Source organism: Cyanistes caeruleus, chromosome 6, assembly GCF_971803275.1.
Source record: "Cyanistes caeruleus chromosome 6, bCyaCae1.hap1.1, whole genome shotgun sequence".
Lineage (NCBI taxonomy): Eukaryota > Metazoa > Chordata > Aves > Passeriformes > Paridae > Cyanistes > Cyanistes caeruleus.
The window spans coordinates 39859191-39885366 of record NC_141706.1 but is presented as its reverse complement, the minus strand read 5'-3'; the positions used below and the strand labels follow the sequence as shown (position 1 = coordinate 39885366).

The 26176-nt window shown below is 37.4% G+C and overlaps 1 protein-coding gene across 11 annotated transcripts in view; it reads left to right on the top strand.

Annotated features, from left to right (window-relative positions):
• The window catches only part of STXBP6 (syntaxin binding protein 6), a 101213-nt gene that overhangs the window by 37718 nt on the left and 37319 nt on the right, over positions 1–26176 (top strand). For all 11 annotated transcript variants that reach the window (XM_086895968.1, XM_086895962.1, XM_086895963.1 and 8 more), the window contains one exon: positions 3900–4085. In XM_086895968.1, coding sequence (XP_086752094.1) covers positions 3932–4085 — 154 coding nt within the window. In that variant the 5' untranslated portion in view covers positions 3900–3931. The remainder of the gene's footprint in view (positions 1–3899; positions 4086–26176) is intronic.

The window sequence follows — 26176 nt, the reverse complement described above, 5'->3', positions numbered from 1 at the left end:
TCCTGTGAGCCCATCCCTGTTCGTGATTAAACTAAAGAACCTTCAAAACAGCAAGTTTTAGCATACTGTACATTTTTTCCTTTTCTTGGAAATTGTTATGTCCTTTTCCATCTCTTGCTTTGTATTGTAACGTACTTCTATTTGAATTTTGCATTCTGAGGATTGGTTTCCCAGTTCTTTCTGCATACCTCTACCCTTAACAAATACTGTAAATCTCTTTTTCCCCACTTATTTGCATAGAGTCCTATGAATCATGTGGGTGTAAAGATAAATCAGCCATTTTCTGGCTATGTGCCTGAAAACAGTCTGAGGTTCTGGATGACCAGAAAACTGTCCAGTTCTTTTTTGTTATTGAACATGTGGGGTCCATTAAGGATTAATCTTAATTATCTTCGTTTTATTTAATCTTCTTTCTAAGAAATTGCCTTTAATTGCTGTCCCCTCACCTACTTGTAAAGGAATAGTCAGCTGTTGATAGGGGGAGTTTGTAATGACAGAAATATAAGGGAGAAGAACTGTAGTAGAGCAAGATGTGAGATGCAAATGAGCAGCGCATTGCAGGCACTTTTTCAAATCCACACAGGAATCTTCCCTCTGTGTTTCTTTTGTGTGCTGGGGGCACAGTGTAAATGCTGACATCCTGTTCCATAATGCTATAATAGATGGAGTGAAAAATTGCAGAAGAAAAATGGGGTCTTTGTTTAACCAAAAGCATCATTATAATAATTTGAATTGAAGTAAATACGTGGAACAAAGCATGTGAGGTAGGAAATGTGGTCTCTTTCTGGACTCTGAGATTTACTGAAACATTTATTCTTCCCTTACCTCAGAGGGGTTAACATTACAAGCAGTAATGCACTGTCTCAGAGTACTCACAGATCCTCCGATAGTTTCTTTAAGGTATTTTATTTTGTATTTGAGTACAAATGGGAGGAAGAAGTTTGTGTTCCAGTGCATGAGTTCATATGGGCCTTGAGTGGAAACTGCTGATGATTTGAATTTGTCCTGGAATGTACACCAAGAGAAAACATTATTCTGCAAAGAAATATGCATATAGAACATGAAGTTTGGCATGTACAGACAGTGGGTTTGGTTTTTTATTTTTAATGAAAAATGTTCCTTTGAGTCTTCTTTTTTTTTTAATTGTTTTTTTAAAGTAAATCTGCTAGAGATTGCATTATCTCCACTTGTGAAAACAAGGAGCATTGGAAGGCTTTACTTACTTAAAGGTCTTTTGCATACATTTACTAGTACATAGGGACAAGGCTGCTTATTTGAATTCAGCTGCTGATTTTTTGACCTGTGAAAAACAACTTCATCTAAACTCTGTTGACATCTCAGTCTCAGAGGTCTATTTGTATACAGGCACAGTTAGTTACTTTCTTCTTTAAATAAATAGGCTTCTGTGGTTTCAGTTAGTGTCATTTTTCGCATCAGATTTGGCAGCTGTGTCAAGTACACACTGTGTTAGATTAATTGTTTGAATATGGCCTCTGAAGCTGTTACCAGCCCAAGTTCTGGGAACAGAAGGATCCCAATCACTGAAGCCAGGAGTCCACACTGTACTGGGAGGTTCAGTCACAGTCCAGGTATCTACTGTGTCTGTGTACAGCTTCTGGCAGATGTATACAAAACCAGCTTAATGCCAAAGCCAGTAGCAGCATGCAGCAATAAACTACTAACGTTTTATGGTACTGTAGGTAAGAAAAACTTGCATCTTCTCTAATCCAGGAAGCCTTTGCATCCCTGAGTGATCTTTGAAGTCATATTCTGTTTTACAGTCCGTGACCATTAAGAAAATGTCTGAAAACATCTGTTCAATAACTCAGTTGCAAAATTAACTGCATCAGATCACTGTAATCTGGAAAGCACTTTTTCAGTTGAATGTCACTTGAGTGTATTTTAACCTGACAGTGTTTCTGTGTGTTTTCCCAGAAAGCTATTCATTGAAAATTCTCTAGGCACATGAAGAGATCTGTCTCAGTCAGGAGGAGGTCTGTGTGTTTAAATCCATAGTCGTTAACAATGGCCTTGAATTTAAAAAAAAAGAAAAAAAATAAATTTAACCCAAAAGCTAGTTGCAATGTCCCAACAGTTTAAACTCTGGTATGATGTACTCTGCAAATATTTCTGTAACGCAGGAGAAGAGAGAAGTATGTAATGAATGTGAAAACAACACGTTCTTTCACAACTTTTTTTAAGTAGCTAGCATGTAAGTTCATTCTTTTGATTCTGTTTTCATGTTGATCATTCTTAAAGATAGGTAACTAAAATGTTGAGAGTTATGAGATCGCACCTCGTCAAGAGCTATATATTCTTTGTCCCTTTGAAACTGGTCTGGATTTTTCTTTTGATGGAGACAATTTTTAAATGCAGTTCGCTTCTGTAAAGGTTCATGTAAAATGACCTGATGTTAAAACAAATCAGGATTTCAATACCTCTGTGTTGGTTAACTGAGGTATACTGTTACAGGTTATTTTGGCACAGGATTCTGTTTGCATCCCAAATTTAGCAGATGGTGAATTCAGTTTGCACTAAGTTATGCTGTCTCACATGCACTTTTTTTTTAATTTTCCCATTTTTTTAAGATAAGGGAATGTCATAAATAGTGACAACAAAACACTGAGACTGAAAGTGTTAAGACAATTAGTTAGCTGGTAGTATGCACACAAAAAATAATGGATCCATGACTCTCTTAGTTTCATAATCTAATTTTACTGTAGTTTGTTTACATTTATTTTAAGCTATGGCAAATGTCAAATGATCCCACCGGCAGAATTGTCAGGTAGTTCAGGCCTGAGTATAATCATCTTCATACTAAGAAAGCTAAGGATGTCAAAAAGATCTGTCAGCTTGAAAGTCTTAGTAATACAGAAATGTGTAAATTTATGTGCATCGGAGTGTCATTATATTGGAGCAATTAAAGGTGTCATTCAGCAGTTTCCATGAATGGGGCCTGTGTATTTATTACAGGATGTCAGTGCAGAACTAATTGGAGTTACAGCTTACACAAAGAACCTGTTAATGTCCCCTCTGAGTTCTCCCTCCTTCAGGCTTTTCTGGAAGCTGTGGTGAGGTTTGTTTTTTGGGATGTGCATGACTAAGCAGCTTCCCTCCTCCCTCCCTGTTCTCTACAATAATTTTTTCCTCTACGAATGTCTCTCCTGAGACAAATGTCTCTCCTAAGTCAACTGTGCTGTTTGGTTACGAAACACGTTGAGGAACTGACCTGGGTCAAAATTGCATAGCGCAAAAGCAGAGGTGTGGTTTTGTCGGTGTTGACCCCGATGGTGTCTCTGACACAGTTTCCTGTGCAGTTGCCCAGTCAGTAATTTCAGAGTTGAGGGGACGAGGTGCTAAAGCTGCAAGAGGTGCAAGAGCTGTGCAGTCAAGTGCTGTCAACCAGGAGCAGTGCTCCTGAAGGAACAGTCTCACCAAGTCTGAAGCTTTCTCTGTCTTCTGTGAACGTGACTTCTAGCATGCCAGCACAACCACAGTGCTCCTTCCCTGTGCCCTTGCAGTGCTTTCCACTGTAGTATGTGGGACACAGATCTGAGTTTCCCTCAGTTATCAGAGGGGGAATTAATGAAGCTTTTATGCTGCATGAAGTTAGTGTTTTCTGAGAAGATGTTGCAACATACTGAAGTGCTAGTGCTTCTGCTCAAAATAAGCTAAGCTAGTATAAGTAAATTTAAGAAGTGTGGAGAGCAACTTCAGTGAAGACACTTAAATGCTTTGACAGTTCTGCCTTTAAGAATATGGACTTATTTTCTAAATTCTTTGAGGCATTAAAAACTCTCTTTGAAGGTCAGAGTTTTTAATGTCCAAGTAAGTTAAGTGGACTTGGATACAACTTAAGGATTTCTAATAGTGTTTTGTATTTATGATTTTATTTTTAGAGAACATCAGTCTGCTATACCTGTGATCTACAATGAATGCCAAATCTGCAATAAGCAAAGAGATTTTTGCCCCACATGATGAAAGGATGCTGGGAGCTGTTCAAGTGAAAAGAAGAACAAAAAAGAAGATTCCTTTTCTAGCTACTGGGGGTCAGGGTGAATATTTAACATACATCTGCCTGTCAGGTAAGTTTAATGACTTTTGACATCCAGTTATTTGTTTAGGTTTATCATTGATTAACTGATTAGCTGTTGTCTGTAGCTGTAAGGAGCTGGGTGATTCCAGTCTTCATAATGCAATGAGAGAATTATAGCACTTATACCTTTTGTCTTGAGGAACCATGTGCTCTAGGCTATTTATATCCTATAATAAATTGAACAGGTGGTTTCATTTTTTAAAAACCTCTAGGTGTTTGTTCTCTCACAGCACAGCTGCAGAGTATGGGCAAATAGAATAGATGGTAACGGTCTTTCCTTAGATTGAGATACTTCTTAGAAGGATGAACTTTTCAAGACATTAAAGTGATGCACAATATAGTTTTTCTATGTAATGTTTCAATGTCTGCCAACTGAGTGTGTGTGAATATCTTTGGTATTTTAGGGTGATTTAGTCACATACATTTTTAGGCATATCAGTTGTTCCCTTTGCATCTTGCTGGAAGTACAAGTAGTGGCCAGAAGTAATGTTCTATGACTCTCAGAAAAGTACAGTTATTTTTGGACTAAATGGGAGAGTTTTGTGGACACTTTCAAATTGTGGTGTTTTTTTTTAAAAATAATGCTAAAACTTTCAAAGCATAGGAGGTAAAACTCAGTGACTCTGCTACTGTTCTAGCACATCATGCATCTGCCCAAAAACTGTACATTTACTGAAAGTTATTGGATGAGATGTTATTTAGATACATATGTACAAATACTTAGTTAAAATAGAAGCTGCAGAGGAAATGCACATGCATACTGAGGTCAGTGAGACAAAACAGAAGACTTTTCATTTACAGCTGAATATTTTGCTTGTCATTATAGGATCATAGAATATCCTGAGTTGGAGGTGACCCACAAGGATCAACATGGCCAGCTCCTGGCCCTGCATTTTGGTAAACCCAAAAATGGCACCATACGTCTGAAAGCATTTCCAAATGCTTTGTGAACTCTGCCAAGCTAGGTGCTGTGACCAGTTCCCTGGTGGGGCCTGTTCAAGGGTTTGAGCACCCTCTGAATAAAGAACCATTTTCTGATATCCAGCCTAAGCCTTCTCGTACAGTTTCATGCTGTTCCCTCAGGCCCTGTCAGTGGTCATGAGAGTGAAGAGATCAATGTATGATGCTCTGCTTCCCCTCCTGAGGAAGCTGTTGACCACAATGGGGTCTTTCCTCAGTCTCCCATTTTCTAGGCTGAGCAAGCCAAGTGACCTCAGCCATTCTCCCCACATACAGAGCTTCAAGGAAGGATTTAAAAATCGATTCCCTTCGGCTGTTCCGTAGACTTGTGGTTGGGATACCATATTTGGATGTAATAATTGCATGCCTCAGTCTTTTCAAGATGTAGAGAAAACTAATCTAGGCCTCTCAATTCTTAAAGAAATGTTCAAATCACTGATGCTTTTAAGCAAAGCTAAATTCTTCTTTTGGCAGTCATATTTTTCAAATGTCAGTCGAGATTTTTTTCTAAGTCTTGTAAAGAACAACCATGTTCTAGGTGTGTGCCATAAGTTTTGGGATACACAGGTGTTTGGTACCCCTGTTCATGATTAAAGGTTAGAGATGTCATCTATGCTTACATTTTTCTGAAGCCTAATTATTCAGTAGGTAGGGGTTTTTTTGGGTTGTTTTTTTTTAAATTGCCCTTCTGTATAACTTAGCCTTCCTTCAACTCCCCCATCCTATATTCATATGTATCAGTCAACATGGATTTTAAGACAGTGAATGGTCTTGAATGTGTTTATTGTTTTGCTGTCACAGCATATTATGAGTAAAGAAGAAATAGTGTATGTCCTGACTTAAGCAGAGTTTGTCACTTATGATAAGGAGAAGCATTCAGGATCTAAATAAAATTACTTAGAGGCACACACTGAAAAGCTGTGTATTGGTATTGCAAGAACTCTCACATGTGGCTCACTATTGATGTGGCTTTGCACAGATCTGAGACAAGGTTTTAATCACATACATTTATAGTTTATATTATGAGAATACAGTATGATTGATTGGTAATATCAGTAGGCAACAAGGAGGGGGGTGACTGCCTGGCTATGTTTGATTTCACATTCCAGTCTGATCAGAAAGATTATGCAATTCAGTAGGGTCAAGTGCAATTGGTTATTTAATTTGGAATCATCAAAGGCACAAAACTAGGCATTGGAGAGCAAGTGTTTCTGCCACTCTGTTTGAAAGAAATTGTGACGAGGATAAACTGTAATTTTCGCTTATTCTTGATGGCTGTGAAGCAATAATGGTTTTAGTTGCAGCAAGAAGTTGTTATAGAAAAAGTTTCTGTTTAGTAAAGCTAAGTTAATGTGAGTGTAGCAATTTAGCTGTGCCCCCAACAGTCCAAGATGGACTGTCTCTTGGGACAACAGAATATACTTAATTACCTTCCTTTTTTGATGTAATGTGTACAGTGAAGCAGACACAATGGTGGCTAGCTCTGGATTTGTATTTACATTTCAAGCAACACATGCTTTAGTGCTGTGTTACAACCTCTTCCCTGGAAATGCCTTTACCAGCCTTTGATTCTTGTCCCATTTTTGCCAGGTTTGTTATGTATTAGGTAAAGTGACTGGAATATCTATCTCTGCGTTCATAGTTTTCTTGGACTAAATCAGTTTGACCTTTGCTGAAAGGAATTTGATAATTTACTCTTTAGAACAGAATTTGTCAGTTGAAAGAATAGAAACTGACTCCTCATATCCTCAAGGAATACAAATATTTGGGAATGTAAAGCATCTTGTAGTTTCATCAAAGATACAGTACAGAAAATGAAACATCAATCGTTGTGATAGCTACTTCTGTTTCCTGCTTACACTGTAACTGAGAAATTACACAAATTGTTATATGAGAGTTAAATATGTTCCTTTCAGCATGAACTGAAGTTTGGTGTTGAAAATGCATCCCATCATAGTTCTTGTTTGAGTTTCTGAAAGCATGGATAGGAGATGCTGAGCAGGAACAATGCCCTTAGGCCTCAGAGATGGGACAGTGAACCATTAAAAGAATCAAATATTGAGCAGAGCAAGATGAGAGAGTAAGGGAGATTCTTCCTTAATACTGATATTTGAAGTATGTACTGGGTTTTTTTATTTTACAACATTGAATACTGAGTTGGTTAGAAATAAACATTAATGCTTTAAAGAGGTATACCTAAAGCCTTTAATCTGAACCTAGAGACAGATTAAATTAAGAGAGCGGTAGCAAGACTGCATGGCAGCCTAGTGGAAACCAAGCATCTGGGTTACCTGCAGCTTTCTAGCCTAGTGTTGGAGCTAGCCAAGTTAAACTGGCAAACGGAGCCAAGACAGATCTTCAAGGAGTTATTTAGTTGAAGAACAGCTAGGAAGGAGTAGACAGATGGGAAACACAGAGGTGGGGTGGCTGTAGGCAGAGCAGAGAAAATGAACACTGGGATTTTTTGTAATGTATAAGAGGATTTAACATGGAGAAAAGACAAGAAATTCAAAGCTGAAAGTGGATATTTATCACCTCCTCCACACTAGCAGACCTAGTGAGAGTTATTGGATCAGGTCTAAGTTTTAATTTCGTCACCATTGTCTTATGTAATTGAAACATAGTGGTTTTAAATAGTTCTTAGCCTTATTTAGAATTCTGAATTAAGTGTAAAATACTTAAACTGTCACTTCAGAAATATAGGTCACTGGCCTGCTTGCTTGTGCAGAGTTCTGTGTGTGTTATTTCTTTGACACTATCATGACATTTTTAAAATAATTTATGTTATTTTGAAAGACTTTTAATGTCATAGTGAATTGGAAATATTCTAGTTTGTATGGATGGATGTTGTGTTGACCTTTCAGGATTAAATATCTATTGCAGTTGAGGTGAACTGAATGAAGCAGGTAGTTCCTTTTGAACCTGAATTCTTGTGTGTCATAGCACTCAGTTTAGTTGCACCAATGTTTCTCATCTTGAGATGAGAGTGTAAAGCTAAAGTTCTTTAAAAGCAAGAGTGAACCATTTTCCCTCTGTGGTTGTGACTTTTAATAGTGTTCTTCCTTTGCCATCTCCAAATGAAATTAACACTGTCAGTTCAGGGTTCTTTTTGAACAGCTTTGATGCAGAAGTACAATTTATCAAGAATGGTGCTAGAAACACCAAAAGGAAATGCAAAGAAATCATAAGAAATAATATACAAAAATGAGGTACACATGCAGAGGGAGAGCATGTTGTGCTTTTTCCCTTCTTTAAAAGTTAACCTTATTGACCATATCAAAAGATAGGGAGTCAATAACATGCAAAGCTTTTTGCATTTACCACAATAAACTCTTGGCTTTTGGTTTGTTTTTTTTTTTTAACTTCTGTTTCTAAGTGCACAGACAGAGACTTGGTTTATGTGATGAAATAGTTCTCTGGATATTCTCGTTTGTACCCTTGCAGCTAATACCTAACCACACCCCTTAGTTACACTTGCAGCATGAGCTTTTGTACTTGGATATCTCAGCTGTAAGGCCATGGTGTCATGAAATTGTTTTTCCAAATACAAATTTGTTGTTCCTTCTGTAGTGGCTGCTTATGGAATAGAATGTTGCCCAGGAATGACCTATATCTCATGCTGCTTTTCTTTCTTCACTATCTTACCTTGGTAATGGCATCTTTAAGGTGAAGGTTTAATCATTCATGTATCTGTAGGGCAAATAATGTCTAGCTTGTCTTGCTGTGTGCTCAATGACCTATATTTACTGCTTTAAACTGGCCATAAGTTGGATAATGGAAAGCACTGATGTTTTTCAAATTGACGCACAGCATGGTTGCATTCATGTACTGTATTATGTGTCTAAATAAATATTTATTAAATGTACACATACTGCATATAGCTTCTAGTGCTAATGTTAAGCTGTCAAAATTGCCTTCATCTACTTAAAATAAATTACTGTGATACTGAATGTAGTTCTTAACCAAGACTCTTTCCCATTTCTTTGTCAGAACATACTTCTGGTATTTTAACTCCAGGGTTCCCATATGGAGTTTTACAAGGTCAAATATCAGTTGCTTATAATGATAATAAATTTCAAATTCCATTTTATAGAAGAAATTTTAAAATCTTATGTTAAGGGTCTTTGAAAAACAAAACTGGTGCATTTTGAGTGGAAGTGAGATTAACCTTTTCTTCTTCATTATTGATCTTTCTGTATTTATTGAAATGGAAGAGGGAAAATGATGAGCTGCTTTGGAGGGTAGGATGCATGCATTGATTGTATTCTTAATATATCTTGGTGCTCTGATCTCTCCTGATTTTGAGTTGTCCAACATAATGTAACCAGTCCTTTTCCACAAGAATTTTGTGTAGGAGGGCATCTTGTTACAGCAAAGCTACAGAATTATGTATTTGAAAGCATTTAGTCTTAAGATTGGTGTGTTTTGGTTGGGTTTTTTTTTTGTTTTTTGTTTTGGTTTTGGGTTTTTTTCCCTCTTCTTTGGGTGGAGGAGGAATGTGTGTGCTTCTGTGCATCCTCCCAGTACCCTACTTGATCTTATTCACGTGCAGGAAGTATTTTCCAAATTGCAAGCTGAAGATGTGCAGTTACGTCTGCTGTTCAGCGCTTTTTTCTTTCTCTTTTTTTTTCAAATCCTTCAGAATAGAATTGTAGCAGATTGATAAAGCATAACAGTTTACTGTGCATCAGTGGTGTTCCCCAGAGCTCAGCATTGCACCCAGTCCTGATTAATATCTTTATTTAAGATCTGGATGAGGGGATCAGGTGCATCCTCAGACAGATTACAGCAGCACCAGGTTGGGTGGGAATGTTGATCATCTAGAGGGCTGGAAGGCTCTGCAGAGGGATCTGAGCAGACTGGATCGATGGGCCAAGGCCAGTGGTACGAGATTCAACAAAGTGCTAGGTCCTGCACTTGGAGCACAGGAACCCCAGGCAGCACTAGAGGCTGGAGACAGCGCGCTGGGAAGATGCTGGGTGGAGAAGGATCTAGGAGTGCTGGCCAACAGCTGGATGAGCATGTTCCAGTGTATGCCCAGGTGGCCAAGATGATCAGTGCCATCCAGGTCTGTATCAGCAATAGTGTGGGCAGCAGGACCAGGGCAGTGACTGTCCCCTGTACTCCACATTGGTGAGGTCGCACCTCAAGTCCTGTGTTCAGTTCTGGGCCCGTCACTGCCAGTAAGACACTGAGGACCATGCTGGACCATGTCCAGAGGAGGGTAGCAAAGCTGGTGAAAGCTCTAGAGGGTAATTCCTACGAGAAGCAGCTGAGGGAATTGGTGTTTTTAACTGGGAGAAAAGGATACTGAGGGCAGTTGTTACCGCTGTCTACAACTGCCTGAAAGGAGGTGGTTACAAGGGGGGGGTCAGCCACTTCTCCCAGACAACCAGTGGTAAGACAAGAAAATGACCTCAAGCTGTGCCAGGGAGGTTCAGGCTGGACATCAGGAGGAACATCTTCACAGAGTGGGTTCTTAAACACTGGAATGGACTGCTCAGGGTGGTGGTGGAGTTACCATCCCTGGTGGTGTTCAAGAGAAATGACTGGATGTGGTGCTTAGTGCCATGACATAGCTGACATGGTGATGTTCAGTCAAAGGCTGGACTTAATGATATGGGGTGCTCTCCAGACTAAATGATTCTGTGACTCTGTGAGCACTTCCAGCTTTTTAAAATGATGCGTCAGTACACAGAGTTTCTGTTACTGATGTTGCTTTCAATTCTATTCAGACTTGATCTCTTGAAATTGCTTTTCCTTCCACCTCAACCAGGCACAAACTGCTTGGAAAGATTTCCAAAATGTCAAATGAGATATCTTGGAAAAATGAGAAAGGAAAAAACATGAGCAAAACAAAGACATTGAAAACTTAGGGGAAATGTGAGGCATAAGATCTGTTTATTCAGTCATATGTAAATTTGCAGTAATTAAAGGAATAAATTCAGTATTCATAAATACAAAGCCAGGTTTGATGCAGCAAGTTTCTATGCATGAAGCAAATTGGTTGTAAAACTGTAGACTGGAAGTTGTACACTGACACTGGGAGCTGCTTGTTGCCCCATTCATAAAGGCAGCTCAAGGAGATTAGTAGTTGGATTTAGTGGTCTTTTTCATGGGGGCATGCAAAAATTACTACACAAAGTAGTTATGTTGCAGACCCCCTCACTCCCCTCCATGTTCAGAAGAGAACAGGGGCTCTGTAGAGCTTTATCCGTTTATTGTAATTACTTGTGCTGGATAGATTTATATTCCTCAGGAGCTGGCAGTACCTTACTTCAGTGGCAATGATGTATTTCAGTGCCATGTTTTGCCCAGAACATGGCAGATGCTTGCATCAAGTTTAGTGCCAGGTTAAAATGTTTGAATGTCATGATGTCTTTGGAAACAGTTTGTTCATTCTTTGTCCAAGTGAGGCTTTTGGCAGGGTTTGTTGCTATCTTGTATGTGATAAAAATGCAGAACTGTGAAGTAAGGCTCTACTTAACAAAATTCCATGGTAGCTCTCCCTTTAGGTTGGAGTACCATGCACATAAGACGTATGTGAATATCCCCTAATTTCTAGCTCTGGCAGAAGCTATTCTTGTGGTACCAAAACAGATAAAACTGCTGTGCCTTGCTTTGCAGCAGGATTCAATCTGAACAGTTTTCTCAGTTTTTCTATTGCTTGAGCATAGTATGTATAATACCCTGACTCACTGCATTATGCATTGTTGAACTTGAATCGTACTGGGCAGAAAACATCTGGAATGTTCCCTTGACATTACATTTCAGAAAGCATTTCTACTGATTGCTGTATAGTTCTGCTCTTAGAAGTAATATCATCTTGTGAACAAAACCAGAGGTTCTCTTTCTCCCTGACCAGTGCTTACTGTATTACAAACTCCTTTAGTAGATAAACATCAGATTAAAATCTTATCCTTTTATAGTACTCCAAGCTGTATGAGTCAAATCCTGTAAGTTTTCACCATATATCTGGCCTTTAAATACTGTACTATCAAATAATTTTCACTGCAGAGAAGCACATAAGAAGTACTTAGCAAAGGAACTGCTAAGCTGATTAGAATACTACATCAAGCTTCTCTATCATTACGTAGATTTTATTGTTGCCTTGACAAAGAAAAAGATGAATAATGCTGTTCTGATTTCTAAATGTTTTCTGTTTGGGGCTTTAATCTGTAAATAATCCTTTTAAAGCAAGTTAAATTGAAAAACGACAGATCAGAACTGATGCTTGATTTTCTGGTGTGTTTTGCCTGTATTTCCCTCAGTTTATGCAAACTGCTGCCACAGGAGCTCATATGCCAATCAAGTAGCAAGATACACCTGAAAAACACAGCAGGGAGGGAATTAATTAATAAAGTCAGTCTGGTCTTCCATCACCGGTGCAGTATCTGAACGTTTCAGGCTATTGCAATAAAAACAAGCTCATATTCTCATGTATGTGTGTATGTGTGCTACTATGAACAAGTGCTCTGCATTTACAGCAGGCATTGTTTTTCCTTCAGCCTACTTACATTTAGATTTTTAGTAACTTGCTTTTGTACTCTGATTATGCATATCCTAACAAGAAGGAAAAAACAACATACGAAGGGTGGGGAGGCTGAGAGAATATAAACTCTGCAAAGTTTTGTTGGCCTTGTATCAGGGAGGAGCCTACCCATTAGCCCAAGTTAAAACAATCTCTAGTAACTGTTTAGCTGGAACAACTTCATAGAGAAAGTCTGGCACACCCAGTCAGCTGCTTTTCTGTTCATTGGAGCTCAGCAGCACACAGTAACTCTCAGTAGCCTCAGGGAATGACAAAGTTAAAACCCTACAAATTCTCTAATGTTACTGTTTTAAAGAAAACTTCATTTGGGTGAAACTTTGAGGGGCTGAGTCTGAGAAAACTTTATAACATTGTGGAACATACTTGTCAGGCAGTGAAGCATCTTTAGCCCCTAATTCTAAATAGTTATTGGAAAATTACTTTGAGCATTTCCTTCTCCTTTCATATTGTCTACTTAGACCTGTCTTCAGAGGACAGGCTCAGCTGGAAGGGAAGCTGCAACATAAACGTCTTGCTGGATGAAATAACTAGTAAATGCTTTTCGTGGATAATATATCAGCCCCTGCTGTGTTAGTTTTCTTAAATCTGTGCCTTATGTCACTGTGAAACACAGTAGTAATGGCAAGAGCAGTTTTCTGTGAGTGGATCAATGACTTGGAAGAAAACAGAACTGTTAAAAGAACATTCTCTGACTTCTAGCAAGAGAAGTGTTTACAACATGTATTTAAAGCATTTACACAAATATGCATTTAGTGAGGCAAAAAAATTGAAGCTTTCAACCTCCAATCATTATATTTATTCAATTGCATTAATGACAATTGCTATGATTGCTAAAGAAAACTTGGCTTTTAAGTATCTGGGAATATCTAAAGTTGTCTAAAATACTGTCTGGAAAGATTTTAGGCAGCTGAAATTTCTTGAATTTGCTTCAAAAGAAAACATCCAGGTAGAGAACTCTTCTAAGTTCTGGAATAATTTCTCTTCTGCTTTATTTTTGTACTGACAGACATATCATGATTTTTTTTAAGAATAGTTTTGTTAGGTTTAGCACACATAAGTTTGCCATCCAATTTGCTGTACCATTTGAGGGAATGCTGCTTTTTTGCCCAGTGTTCAATCTGTAATAAAAGGTAGTTGGGAAACAAAAGAACAAAAATTGTCTTTAACTGTAGGGAACATAAAATGGGTTGAGGAGATGCTTTGAAATTTTTTAGGAACTGAGAAAAGGGAGTGTTTTTACAGTGGCATTAGGAAGAGTCTAAATTGATAAACCACTGTATGTATTGACTGATAAAACCATTCATGTTTTATTCATTTTGACTCCTAAATCAATTTTTTTTAAAAAATTTAAATTTTAAAATATGTTTTCCTGTCATCTCCCGTTTTCCCCTGACCCCTGTGTTGTACTTGGAAGTATTGAATCACATAATCATTCAGGCTGGAAAAGATCTCTAAGATCATTGAGTCCCACTTTGTCCAGTCATCACCTCGTAGCTAAACTGTAGTACTAAGTACCATGTCCAGTCATTTTTTCACACCCCCAGGGATATGTTCTGTCATCTGTGTTCGTATCATTTTTAACCAAAAGTGAGGTTTGTGTTCTAGATAGAACCTGATGTAGCCTAAAATAATTTTGTTCATAGTTCAAATAGCTTTTGTTCTGGCCAGGGAGAAGGGTCAGGAGGGGAAGAGCAGAACACAAAGAATCAGCATGTGCAACTACACAAGCTGGTTGAACCATACACTCCTCTTGCCTCTAATGACATATTGGAGCATGATGTTGCCATTTTGCAAGTTAGGGCTTTCAGTCTGTACTGAGATACTGTGAGGACTAAAATACGTAATGGTTATGAGCGTTTGTGATCCATGTGATGAGAAACAACGTTTCATTAAAGGCTCCAATTGCCTTTTAAATATAATAAAAATGTTTCCTTGTTTAATTGTATTTCAGTCCTTATGTTACACTAATCAGAGAATGGCAGAACAGCCCAAGTTGAAAGGAGCCTTAAAATAATCATCTGGTGCAGCTTTATATGTTAAATAATAAACTAAAAAAACCCCCAGTCTGTAGTGAGGCATTGGTGTTGTTTAGACAGTCTGCTGGAATTATCCAGAGCAGCAGCCCAAACAAGTAGAAATGGTGTCAAGTATAGTTATAGTATAATAGTTTTAACCATTCATTTTGGTAGGTAGCACAGTCTCAGAGTGAATGACCAGAGGTGTACTACTGCTTTGGATTCAAAATTTAATGATGTGTAGAAGATCTTGTAAAAATTACATATATCTGTGACAAGCTACTGCTCTGCTTTTTCTATTTTGTTTATCCATAACCCATGGTTTCTCACTGTTTCAGCTCAGTCACTTCCTTAAAGGATTTCATATGGTTCTCAGGTTCTGCTTAATATGGACCTGATCAAACAGTATTTCTTTTTATCCATTTGCTTTTTTTCTCTCTTTAAAAAAACACCTGTATAATTTAGGGCAATCAGCTTGGTTTTATGATGTCTTTCCCCTTTTTGCATATCTGTAATGTCTTTATAAGATGGGAAAAATGTTTGAAATACCCTTTTTCTGTGAGTAGCTCCTATTATAAAACAAATCAGTTGTGGACAACTTATTTTAGTCTTCGGATTTGTGGAAGTTTTACTTTGGCCAGGTTTCTGTTTGTTGCTTCTACTTCTAATATTCCCTTTTCTTTATGATTAATTAATTGTATTATTTAACTATGGCTATTGCTTCTTGGAGAAGTTTCAGTCACTAAACATAGTTGCTTCACTTCAAGTTAATTCTTGTTTTAATTTTGCGCACTTCCTTCCTGAATGTGAATATTCGCTAGTAACAAGCCATTGTCCACTTGGCACTATTTCTGCTTAACTCAATCTCCAGCTGTCCAGCTCTGTGCAAGAATCTATCCTTTATTGAAGCAAAACATAACACTAATCCTCCTTTGCTTATGCCAACTTCTTCAGTTCCTAACACACACTAGTAATGTTGCTGATTGTTCGCCGCACGTGATTAATTCATCCCCTTTTATCTTCCTGCTCTTTTTAAAGAATCCACTTTCTGGCTTTTCCATCTTGCAGTCAAGCTCTTAATTTTCAATACCTCATCTGCTCTTTCAGACCATATTTTTGTTTTTCTTTGTTTTTCCTTTTGTTTCTAGAATCCTGCTGCAGCTGTAAACCCAGGCTTCCGCTCTGCCATTTCCGTGAAAATTTGATATGCTATCACTTGGCTTCATTCCAGGTTTAGGAGGAATCACTTGGAGTACATAATTCCTATTTCTTATTTTCCCTGAACACTTTGTCTGCACTTCAGTTGGATGTTTGATGTTTCTGGCAGGTTTTGTGAACTCCATGCTTTGTTAGTCATTCTCTAATAGGAGATCAAAAGGTATTCAGTTGATTTGTGTAATAATTGATTAAAGCAGTCCTAGGGGTTGCTTGTATCTCTGTGCAGGAAGCTTCCACATCTAACAGAAGGGCAGAGGAACTGTTCCTAAAAAATAGTTAGATTTTTTTTTGGCCACAGAACTAGGTTTTAGAGCTGTTTGAAAAAAGTAAGAAGCTCACAGAATAGTGAAGAAATAATGATTACTAGAGCAGCCTTGTAGAGCTGTATTTTTGTCTGTTAATGAATGTTCATTAGGACACATTTGTAGGGATGGAACACTGGAAAAAACTGTGTTCCCTTCTTTAAAATGTTTGGTATTCATCGGTAAACTCCTGTGATAGCTAATTGTGCTCTGCTTCCTTTCCACCTGCTCAAGTGTTTTACTCCTTCCCTCTAGGAAAGTTTTTTGGCTTTACTGTTCATGCTTCATTCTTTTTTGCCTATTAATCTCAATGAAAAGAGAATTTACAGCCTCTTCAGCTTTTTTTGTTCTCCACAAATACTGTCACATAAAACAAATAATCTATTACATTGTCCATGTGTTGAGACTTAAGTAAACATGGGGGGGAGGAATACAATTGATTTCAACACATATACCTTCATATGTTTTGAAATTAGCTTTGGATCTAGTTTTTCTATTTGCTGTAAGTTTTCTCACAGCATTTCTTGACAATACAGTTAAAAATTCAGTAATATGGTGACTTCATTTTTTTTCATGATACTTTAGCCCGAGTAGTGTGACATGTTAATAACACAGTTTGTCAAACATCTGTATGTATATAGAAAATACAATAGAAGAAATGAAAATCCTTTGAGCTGTAAAATGCTGCCTAAGCAGACAATATAATTTAAATCATAACAGGTATAAATCAGTTTGTGGCTTGATATTAAAATTGTTTTACTAACTATAGAAATGTTTTTTTAAAGCATGGGGTTTATTTCATTTTGAGCACATTACAAACATCTCAAGAATTGGATGGAATGGATATTCAGAAAATTCTGAGAACTTAATATAGGCACATGCAGCTTTGTCAAGCTATTTCGTGACTATGTGCTTTATCTGTCAAAGCAATCTGACTCAGAGTACACATAGAATTTCCTAGAATAGGAATAACTTGACTGACATGTCCTTTATTTTAAGGTGTTATTTTTACTGAACCAGTAGTTTCATAATCTAGTTATCAATATTCTTGAAACAAAGACAGTTACCACCAAGTTGCTAAGTGTCTATAAGCTTGCATAAGGTATAATTAGTATTATAAAGAAAAGGGGGTGGTAGGCTGCCCACTTGTGACGTTTCCAGTATAAATCTAAGAATTCTTGTCTAACTTCTCAAGTTCATTCTTTGACACCAATGTGGCTGTGATTTGTACAGAATTTAGTTTTATCTTGCTGAATTGTGAGTACCAAAAGATAGGTTACAAAAAGCCTCAAGTCACAATGTAGTTGATTGTAGGGTTGCCCTTCCACAAGGTGTGGTACTTCCTTATTGCCCTAAATGTAGGCTAGTGCTTAATTTTATTTTTTAAAGCAAGTGGAAGCAGGATCTTTATGAGGTACAGATGTCTGGAAGTGTCAGGGACAGCTGATGCCATACTGTGCAAGGTGTGCTCAGTACAGTGTGCAGCCTGCATCATAAGGGGGCAGCTGTGTAATTCTCTCTGCTCACACCTCCTCTCTGGCCACATATTTTTAAGCATAGAATCATCAGCCACAGGTGAGTGAGGCTCAGAACCTCTGGGGCACATGTTCATAGATTAGGTATTTTAGCTTTTGGTAGTCATTGTATTGAAATGGAATCTGGATTAAAGGACTAACCAGTGTAAATTAATATGTGCCACAAAGAAAATCATTCACTGGAAATGATGATGACTGCAGACATCCAAAATGTGATTAAGCAAGGTGTCAAGATACTATTTCTGGATATTTCAAATGCCATGAGGATCCTCAGGAGTTTCTTCACCAGCATAATACAGTATGAAAAGAATGAACAGTAGAAATAGTGGCAGTAATAAATGAGCTTGTGTTCCTTTCAATGCTGACACTAATGAATTGAACAAGCAAATTGAGGCATGTAAAAAAGGAGGTTGATGTACTAAACTGATGTTTATCAATAGATGCAAACCATGTGTTGGTAAGGCATAGAATGTGGAAGGGGTCATAATATTTGAGTGGGAAAAGGTTTTTCTTATGGACATCTCTAAAGAATTGTGTGTACTTTGAAAGGAAACGCAGAGTGATGTTGTGTTAGCCCTTTTCATGTGTGCACCTTTGGGATTGTTTTGTTGCTCTAAAGTGCAGAGAATGTTTCAAAATTACTTTGTCTTCCCCGTCTTTTGGGTTGTAGCAGCAAAAGCTGGATGTACAACTTATTATACTTGTGTAATTTGCAAAACCTCAGTCTATGGATTGGCATTGTCATAATGCAGTAATAAAGTTTAATGGTTTTCTGTTTATGCATTGTTGGTGGTTTTTTAACTCTACAGGGTCATTCATATGGTAATCAGTCTTGGCTGTGTCTTGTTTATATTATATATTCTATAGGATCTCTGTGGGGTAGCATTTGTGTAACCTTTCAAGATGCAGCTGCTGCTTATGTTATTGAATCCTTTTCATTATATATTCATTACAGAAAGATAAATAAAAATAGGTTTAATGACAATGGTAAGAGAAATCTACTGCAGTCTGGGATATTACAGATGCAATTTGTATAGTTTTGTGCTTCATTTTGTGTTCAGTTCTAAAGCTCATAATCATTAATACACCAAGAATCTGCTATGAAATTGCTGTATAGTTTATTAAATTAAATTTATCGCTGGCCTTCATAGGATGAAAGAATGAGTGAAGTCTGGGATTCCTAACTGATTAGTATACTGTATTGGTAAAGGAAAGCCCTGAAAGAGATACTAATCTGAGAGGAGTGGTAGTATATACAGTCTAAGATTCTGGTTTGAAAATAATATGTTAAAAAATTTAATTATCTTTAATACTTAGGGTTTAAGGATTTCTTGCTTGTTCATGGAAGATGTTAAAAATACAAGAGCTACCCCTCCTGCAAAACACCGCCTAAAATACTGTACATTTTATAGTTTCTCAAGATACAACCCCTTCTGCGACTTGTTCAACACATAAGTTGGTCTGAACTGTGTATGTGGAGGGATAAGGAATTACAGGAACTTGAAGTAGATGTTGAGATGGCTGATTTTTCTCAAACAGCTACAAGCAGGGATGGAAAATAACTCAGCCAAGTCTCAGTATGTTGCTACTTCGAGTACTTGAACTAGCTAATGTTGTTATTCCAGGCCATGGGCTTTTGAATCCATGTTTACTTGCTTCATTGAGAGAAGTACATGCAACTCTGATAGCTCTTTATCTTTCTCAGTGAAGTAGTACTTGAGTGAGATTTTTGTAGTATTGAGGAGGACTCCAGGCATTCTTAAACAGAATTTGTGTGTTTATACATGGAAATTTCTAGACCGATACCTGTGAAAGAGCACACATTGGTGTTTCTCAGGATCCTGCTATGTAGCTGAAATTCCTAGTCTTACCAGTGCAACAAATGCTGTGGGGGGACCTGCAAGTGTTAAAAGTCTTGATCTTATGAGTAGGAAAGACATCCAGGTGGGAAAAAGGGAAGGATGTATCTGAGGAAACCTGAACACAGGCAGGTCTGTTGCTTAGATTTATTTTCATCTTTCTGGCAATTGACTTGGTTTATGAAGAAAATCCTGAAATCATAGTCTTATTTGATAATGTTAAAATTGATCTGCAATGGATCACAGATACTTAAGTTGAATTTTTTTAAAGTATACTCATATATTGTGTGTTAGGATTCGGGTATTCCGAGAAGTTGTGGATGCCCCATCCCTGGAAGTGTTCCTAGATCAGGCTGGATGGGACTTTGGGCGATCTGATCTAGCCTGCCCATAGCAGAGGGAGATGGAACTAGATGATCTTCATGGTCTCTTACGATCCAAGCCATTCTAAAATTCTGTTAACTAAGTGTGAATGGATTTGTGTTTTAATTTGATTTTCCAGATTAGAATGCTTTATCTTCTTATCCTGATTTGTAATTAAATGCATCTGCTGGATCCCCTTTAGGCATATAGGAAATACAGTATCTTAACTAGCCTTATAAAGCCATGTGTTCACGTTCCTATCTAAACAGCAGTATCTCTAACAATAACCCAGACAACTTGCCTCAGCATTAATATAGGTACATTGGGTGAATTTAGTAATATATCCAGTGGTGCTTACTGTACTAGTAGTTGTAAGGTTTCAATTATCTATTTTGTGCACTTTTTTGGTAACTGTTTCAGCCAAGTTCTAATTGGCGGTGCTGCTATGGGAAAGTATACTTAGCGCTCTACCGTCAGTGGTTTTGTTAAGGAGAGAAGTGTCTGGCTAATCCAGCAGTAAAAGATAGGTTAGATGTAAAACATGAACATTGACATGCTGTTTATTTTAATGGTATCACATTGTGCTACATTTTTTGGTGAATTGGAAAGTGGATAGGGTCCTGAGGCAAGGAGAGTTGTTCTGCAATTGCATTTATGAAAATTAAGGAATTGAGTTGCTTGATGATAGCTTCATATTTAACTGTTTGCTGAAAGTTACAGACCCCTTCTTTTAATCTCGTATATTAACCTGTCATAATTTCAGTAAAAGTCATTTGGTAAAATAGTTAAATTAATTAAATGTCAGAAGATAGAGTTTAAGTCATATATAGTATGTTGAAAAGTATTACAAGAAGCACAGGCCAAGAAACTGTTTTAAAGTAGTATGGTCTGTTTTCTTTATTACTGTGGTATAACTTTTGACAAGTTCCTAGCTTTTCACTTAAGTTGCTAAGTATTGGTTGTTTTTACAACCAAAAACTTTGGTTGTAAAAGAAAAAGTTGTTTTTACAGCTTTTTCTTTCTTGGAATAGTTCTAGGTGAATGTTAAATCAACAGGTAGACCACAGATTGAACCAGAATTTACAAAGCATTAGATTAGAAGAAAGTCTGTCCACCAAATGCATGTTCAACTGGTATTTAGTCAGCTCTTACCTGGAATAGTGGGGACTGACATAGTCCAAGTCATGAAGGACAAGGAATTAGCTCAGTAATGTACTAAGGAATGTGTCAGAATGAAAAAATAAACAGAACAAAGCAGAAACAAAAGCAACACAAAGTAAAAACAAGAAATACAGGTTTGGAAGGAATCTGCAAAGCAAGTTCTTCAGCATAAGTCTACTTTTATTTCTTCGGTGGCTCTTTAGGGAGTTGACATTCTCTCCCTCTCCAATGGCACTACAGTTTGTGCAGTCATATTACTGACCCTAGTCAGGAACTGATTCAGCTGAAAAATATTTTTCTTTTCCTGTGTTCATTTTCATCCTGCTCACTCTGAAGTCTTGTTCTGCCTGTGAAAGCCATGGCATGGGACGGAGTGAAAGCCAAGGCAATGGGAAGAGGCACCTGACAGCAGTATCTGATTTATGCCATAGAGGTACCAAACTTCTGACCATGACCTCTGCTGCCTCTGCACTGTCATTCTTGTTTGCTGCTTGTACAAATCCTGTACAAATCCTGAACAAATTGATTCCATGCAAAGCTGTATTTAAATTTATTGACACCAAATGGTGTCTTTATAAAGAAATTATGCATTTATTAAAAGTAAAAGAAAATACTGTGTGTTAATAATCAAAACAGGAACAAAGTGAAATTCGTGAGGCTGATGTACTGTGCAAGCGCTTTCCTGAGCAGCAACTACTGGTGTTAACTTACTGCTTCAAATGTGCTTCCCCCCTTATACCAAAATAGTAATTTCCATAGGCTCCCCTTGATGAATCAGTTACATATACTAGGATATACTCTCAGAGGAAGCTGAGTGCCGTCACAGCCCATTACATGAAGGATATGTTCACAAGCAGCACAGTGCTCTCAGCAGCATAATTAACAGCTTGCAACCCAAATAAATGTTCTAGTTCAGTCACCCAAGCCACGGAGATGGCTAGCCCATTGTAAAGAGGATATCTGACTTAAGGCATTTATTTATACCAGATTTATGTAAAATGTGTGATTTATTTCCTCAAACTATTGTATTTTATTTACCAATGAACAAAGACTTACTAAGTATCAACATTGCTGATAGTCCCAAATCTTCATTTTTATATGTGTTGCAATTAACATATGTCACGTATTGCAAAAATAGATGTATAATATATGCTTGTCTTTCTAAGGGGAAATGTTGTTTCTGATTGGCAGCAACAAGTGAGTTGGGGAGAACATACGGAATCATTTTTTTTTTTGTTATCATATTCTAATCCTTGTGAGTATCTTATGGTAAAGGACTGCTTCTTCCTAGAGCAGAAGTACTGCCTCAGGTAGCATCCTTTTTCATGGAAGTATGATACTAATATGTGTGTTCCCGTGGGTGGGAAGATGCACAGGTGACCTTCCTGCAAGATCTTTTTAAAATGAAATTAATAACTCTTATATCTGGATAATTTGACCAACACAGATGTCTGGAAATGTTTCTGCCTCTTTTTAAGATCCTTTCTTAAATGCCTGGTATGTAGGAGTGTTGTAGCTGTGAAACATCATTAGACTGATGATGCATTTCAGCTCTCCTTAAGAGAAATGGATGTGGTTTAATTATTTGCTTTAAAGTAATCTGATCATGGTTGTATTATTATATATTTGGTAGTCATATTCAATACCTGTTAATCAGAGAATGTTCCAGACTAACTTGGCACATAAAATACATCTGAAGCAGACATCCCTTTAAAATATAATTAAAACCTGGAGACCTTACTATTTCTATGGTATTGTCCAGTAATCTTAGAGCATTTGTAAACTACTGAGATGCTTCTTTTAAAAGTCTGTTCATCATTACTGTATTTCTTGTGCATCATGCTGCTGAGTTTGACTAGGGAGAGCAAGACATTAAGACGAAAACCTTCAAATGGGATAAGGCTGCTCTGCTCCCTTCCCCTGTAATTTTAGTCCTTGTATCCTTTTAGTCCAAAAGCCTTTGCTTTCTTTCCATGATGTAGTTTCTATAGCTATATTCTGGATCACATTCAACTTCTTGTGTCTTTGCAATTATACCACATTCAGTAAATCTCTGAAAAGGCTAAATTGACTTCTAAAGAGCCTTTTGAAGGCCTCATTACCATTATTTTTTGTCCTGACATGCTAATAGGGACACACCCCTTCACTTCTAGCACTGCCAAATTATTAAGTACTTGAATACCTGTCCCTATAGCATCTAAATTTTCTAGAGTAGTGCTCATTTCTTTTAATATCAAATAGCATAATCTATATAGCTGTGATAGAGTCAGTTTGTGGAAAACAAGAACTGGGATGCAGATGGGTTTGCTTAAGAACTGTTAAACCAGCTGATGCTGCAATGTACTGCTTGTACATAGCTGTCTCTAACAGACAAAACCTTTTTTAGGTTCGTAGGTAATCTTGTGGATTTAAGATTTTAGTTCATGTAAGAGAAAACCATTTCAATTTTCTCAAGCTTGGGAGGACAGGAGGGTTCAGTGAGCATCTCTTGCTGATGCCACAGGAGATTTTGCAGGAAGCATTATGAACAGCTCTTGCAATAGACAAACCAAATGATAGGTACTCATTACTGTGTCCCAGTGGTTCTCAGGTAATCTCATGTCCCATTTGCTGTTTCCTTAACAGGGACTTAAGTTTTGAAAGATAAGTTGTTGCTTCTTGAAAAACAAGTGACAGAAAAAATGCCAAATAAGGAAGAACTCAAGAAGGATGGTGTAATGATTTCAGTATGTAATTTTAATTAATTTTTTTGAATTCCCAAATGATTGTGTGAAAAGATGGAATGAAGAATTAAACCTCTTAAAGCAAGGGGTCCTATTCTTCATCTTTTATTTGTGTATTTCGGGGTGAAGCACAACAACTTTGGTTTTAGTAGGGCATCTTACCTAGCAGCAGCATGCTGGTCTGAGTGAGTGTAAGCTGAAACGGCTGTATTTGCCATGGGTCACTAACTGGGAATAGCTACCAGATGGAGAAGGTAGTGGAAATCAGTATTTTTGAAACAGTGAAGGTTTCTCATTAGGAGAATTAGCCTGTAGGGTTGGCTGTGGGGGTTTTTTTTCTCCCTTCCCCCACCCCCTCTTTTTAAGGTCTAACTGCTGTTATTAATGTATACTTAAATAAGTAAGCTCAAGAATATTTTACACATAATTTTTTTAAATGTGTGTTTCTAGGAAATTTCTCTTAAATTTCACTCATGTAAGACCGACTTATGTGATGTGATAGTTTTATTGCAACAGTCTTGGGATTTGGAAATATCCAACTGATTTTCCGACCTTCATTGGGAGACAGGGTTAGACCTGCAGAAATTATTATAGCTGTCGACAATATGCTCTTATTGTAAATTCTTCAAAGCTGTGAAAGCAAGTCTTCAGAGTGTGAAGCAAATCCTGTGTGTTTTTTTTAAGCACACAGATTTTAGCATTTTTGTTTCAAGCAATTAAAAATTTTGATTGTGTTCCCAGCTTATAACTCTAATCTGAAATTTATTTATTCAGTAAGGTTCTAGGATGCAAAAGGAAGCAAAATAAAGGGTTGTTGAATAGGTTTGTCTTTGCAGGGACTAATTTTTGATTTTTTTGAAATTTTTTTTTTTGCTCCTATGGAAAAAGAAAAAATGCTTTTCCTCCTCTCTAACAGAAATTCTTCAGCAACCGTTCTGGTTAAATTTTTTTGTTTCTAAGGAATTCAGTAAATAGTATGTGTTTTCTAGAAGGAAAATGTCTGGAAGTGCACTGTATTTTCTTGGTGGGTAGAGAACAGAGAAACTGGCTATAAAAGCACCACATTTGGCTTGCTTTGAATTACCTGTGTCTCCTAAAGATGTATGCTTATCTGAAAGAAAACATTAAATGATTCATTGTTTATAGCTTATTTGTATGAAAAATTGATTCCTAGCATTGAGAGAGCCAACCACAAAATATAAAACTTAATAATAAAATAGGTCTTGATGCAACATGGTTAGCTCTGCCAGTCTGAACAAATCAAAGCAGCTATTTATTACTGAAGCAGGACACAGCTTGATACTGCATGGATGAAATTGTCCTCAATTTATACAAACAAAAAATATTAGCCTTAGGCCATGTGGATAAGACAGTGGCCTGGAGCTGCTTTCTCCTGCAACATTGGGCAGAGACATGAAGCTCTGATCCAGTTATCTCTTGATGTCGGGCCTGGCCGGCTGGGAAATGGTGCGGAAGAGAACTATTAGGAGAAAATAGATTGTGACAAAGCTCCTTGTCTGTTCTCGTTTTATCTTGACTTAAGAAGATTGTCATACCGTTGTCTCAGTGCTCTGATAGGAAAGGGAAATGTTACACATCTGAGCGGTGCAGACAGTAGCGGTGTGTGGTGTGTAATACAAATGTGCGGCTCTAAGCATGGAGAAACGGTGATAGATGGGCTGCAGCCCTGCATCTCCCAGCCCCACTTCCTGAAACCTCGTAGAGCTGAACTTAGTACAGTAAATAACCTTTGATTTGAAATGAGACTTCCACTTGCTCTTACCAGTTGTGCTTTAGACTTGTACAGTGTTCTTTTCACTGCTCAGCATTTTCCTTTAGCCACGTTGAGTCAATCTTTGTCAAATAATGATTATTTAATCTCTCAATTTCAGGTTTCTTTCCTTTTTAGTATTGCATAATATATTCTGTTGAAATGGTCAGTGATTCCTTTTAAAATTGATGATAGCACAATCTTCACAAACCTTTTGATTAATTTATTTGGTTTAGTATTTCTGGTTTTGCTTCTAAGCTTGAACTTTTTAAGCAGAGCTGTACGGATTTGTTGCTGTGGTACCAATAATGCCTTGTTCATAAAAGATTCAGCAGTATAGTTACCTTCCAGGCTAGAATAGTCACTCTTGAGTCTGTCAAATTCTCTGCATGAGAAAAAGGTATTACACAAGAATATTGGTTAAAGGGGTTTTTTTCTTCTCTAGATGGGAGTGGTCTTAATAGGATTGCACTGAGAAAAGAATCCTCTGATTGTGGCTATGCAGTCCTGTAAGTTCTTTAACCATGGCAAGGGGAGGAGAGGAGCAGGGGGCGAAGGAAGCACAGATAATTCAGTGTTAAATTCTCTATATTGAGAATGAATGTAAAAGGGTGTTAGAAT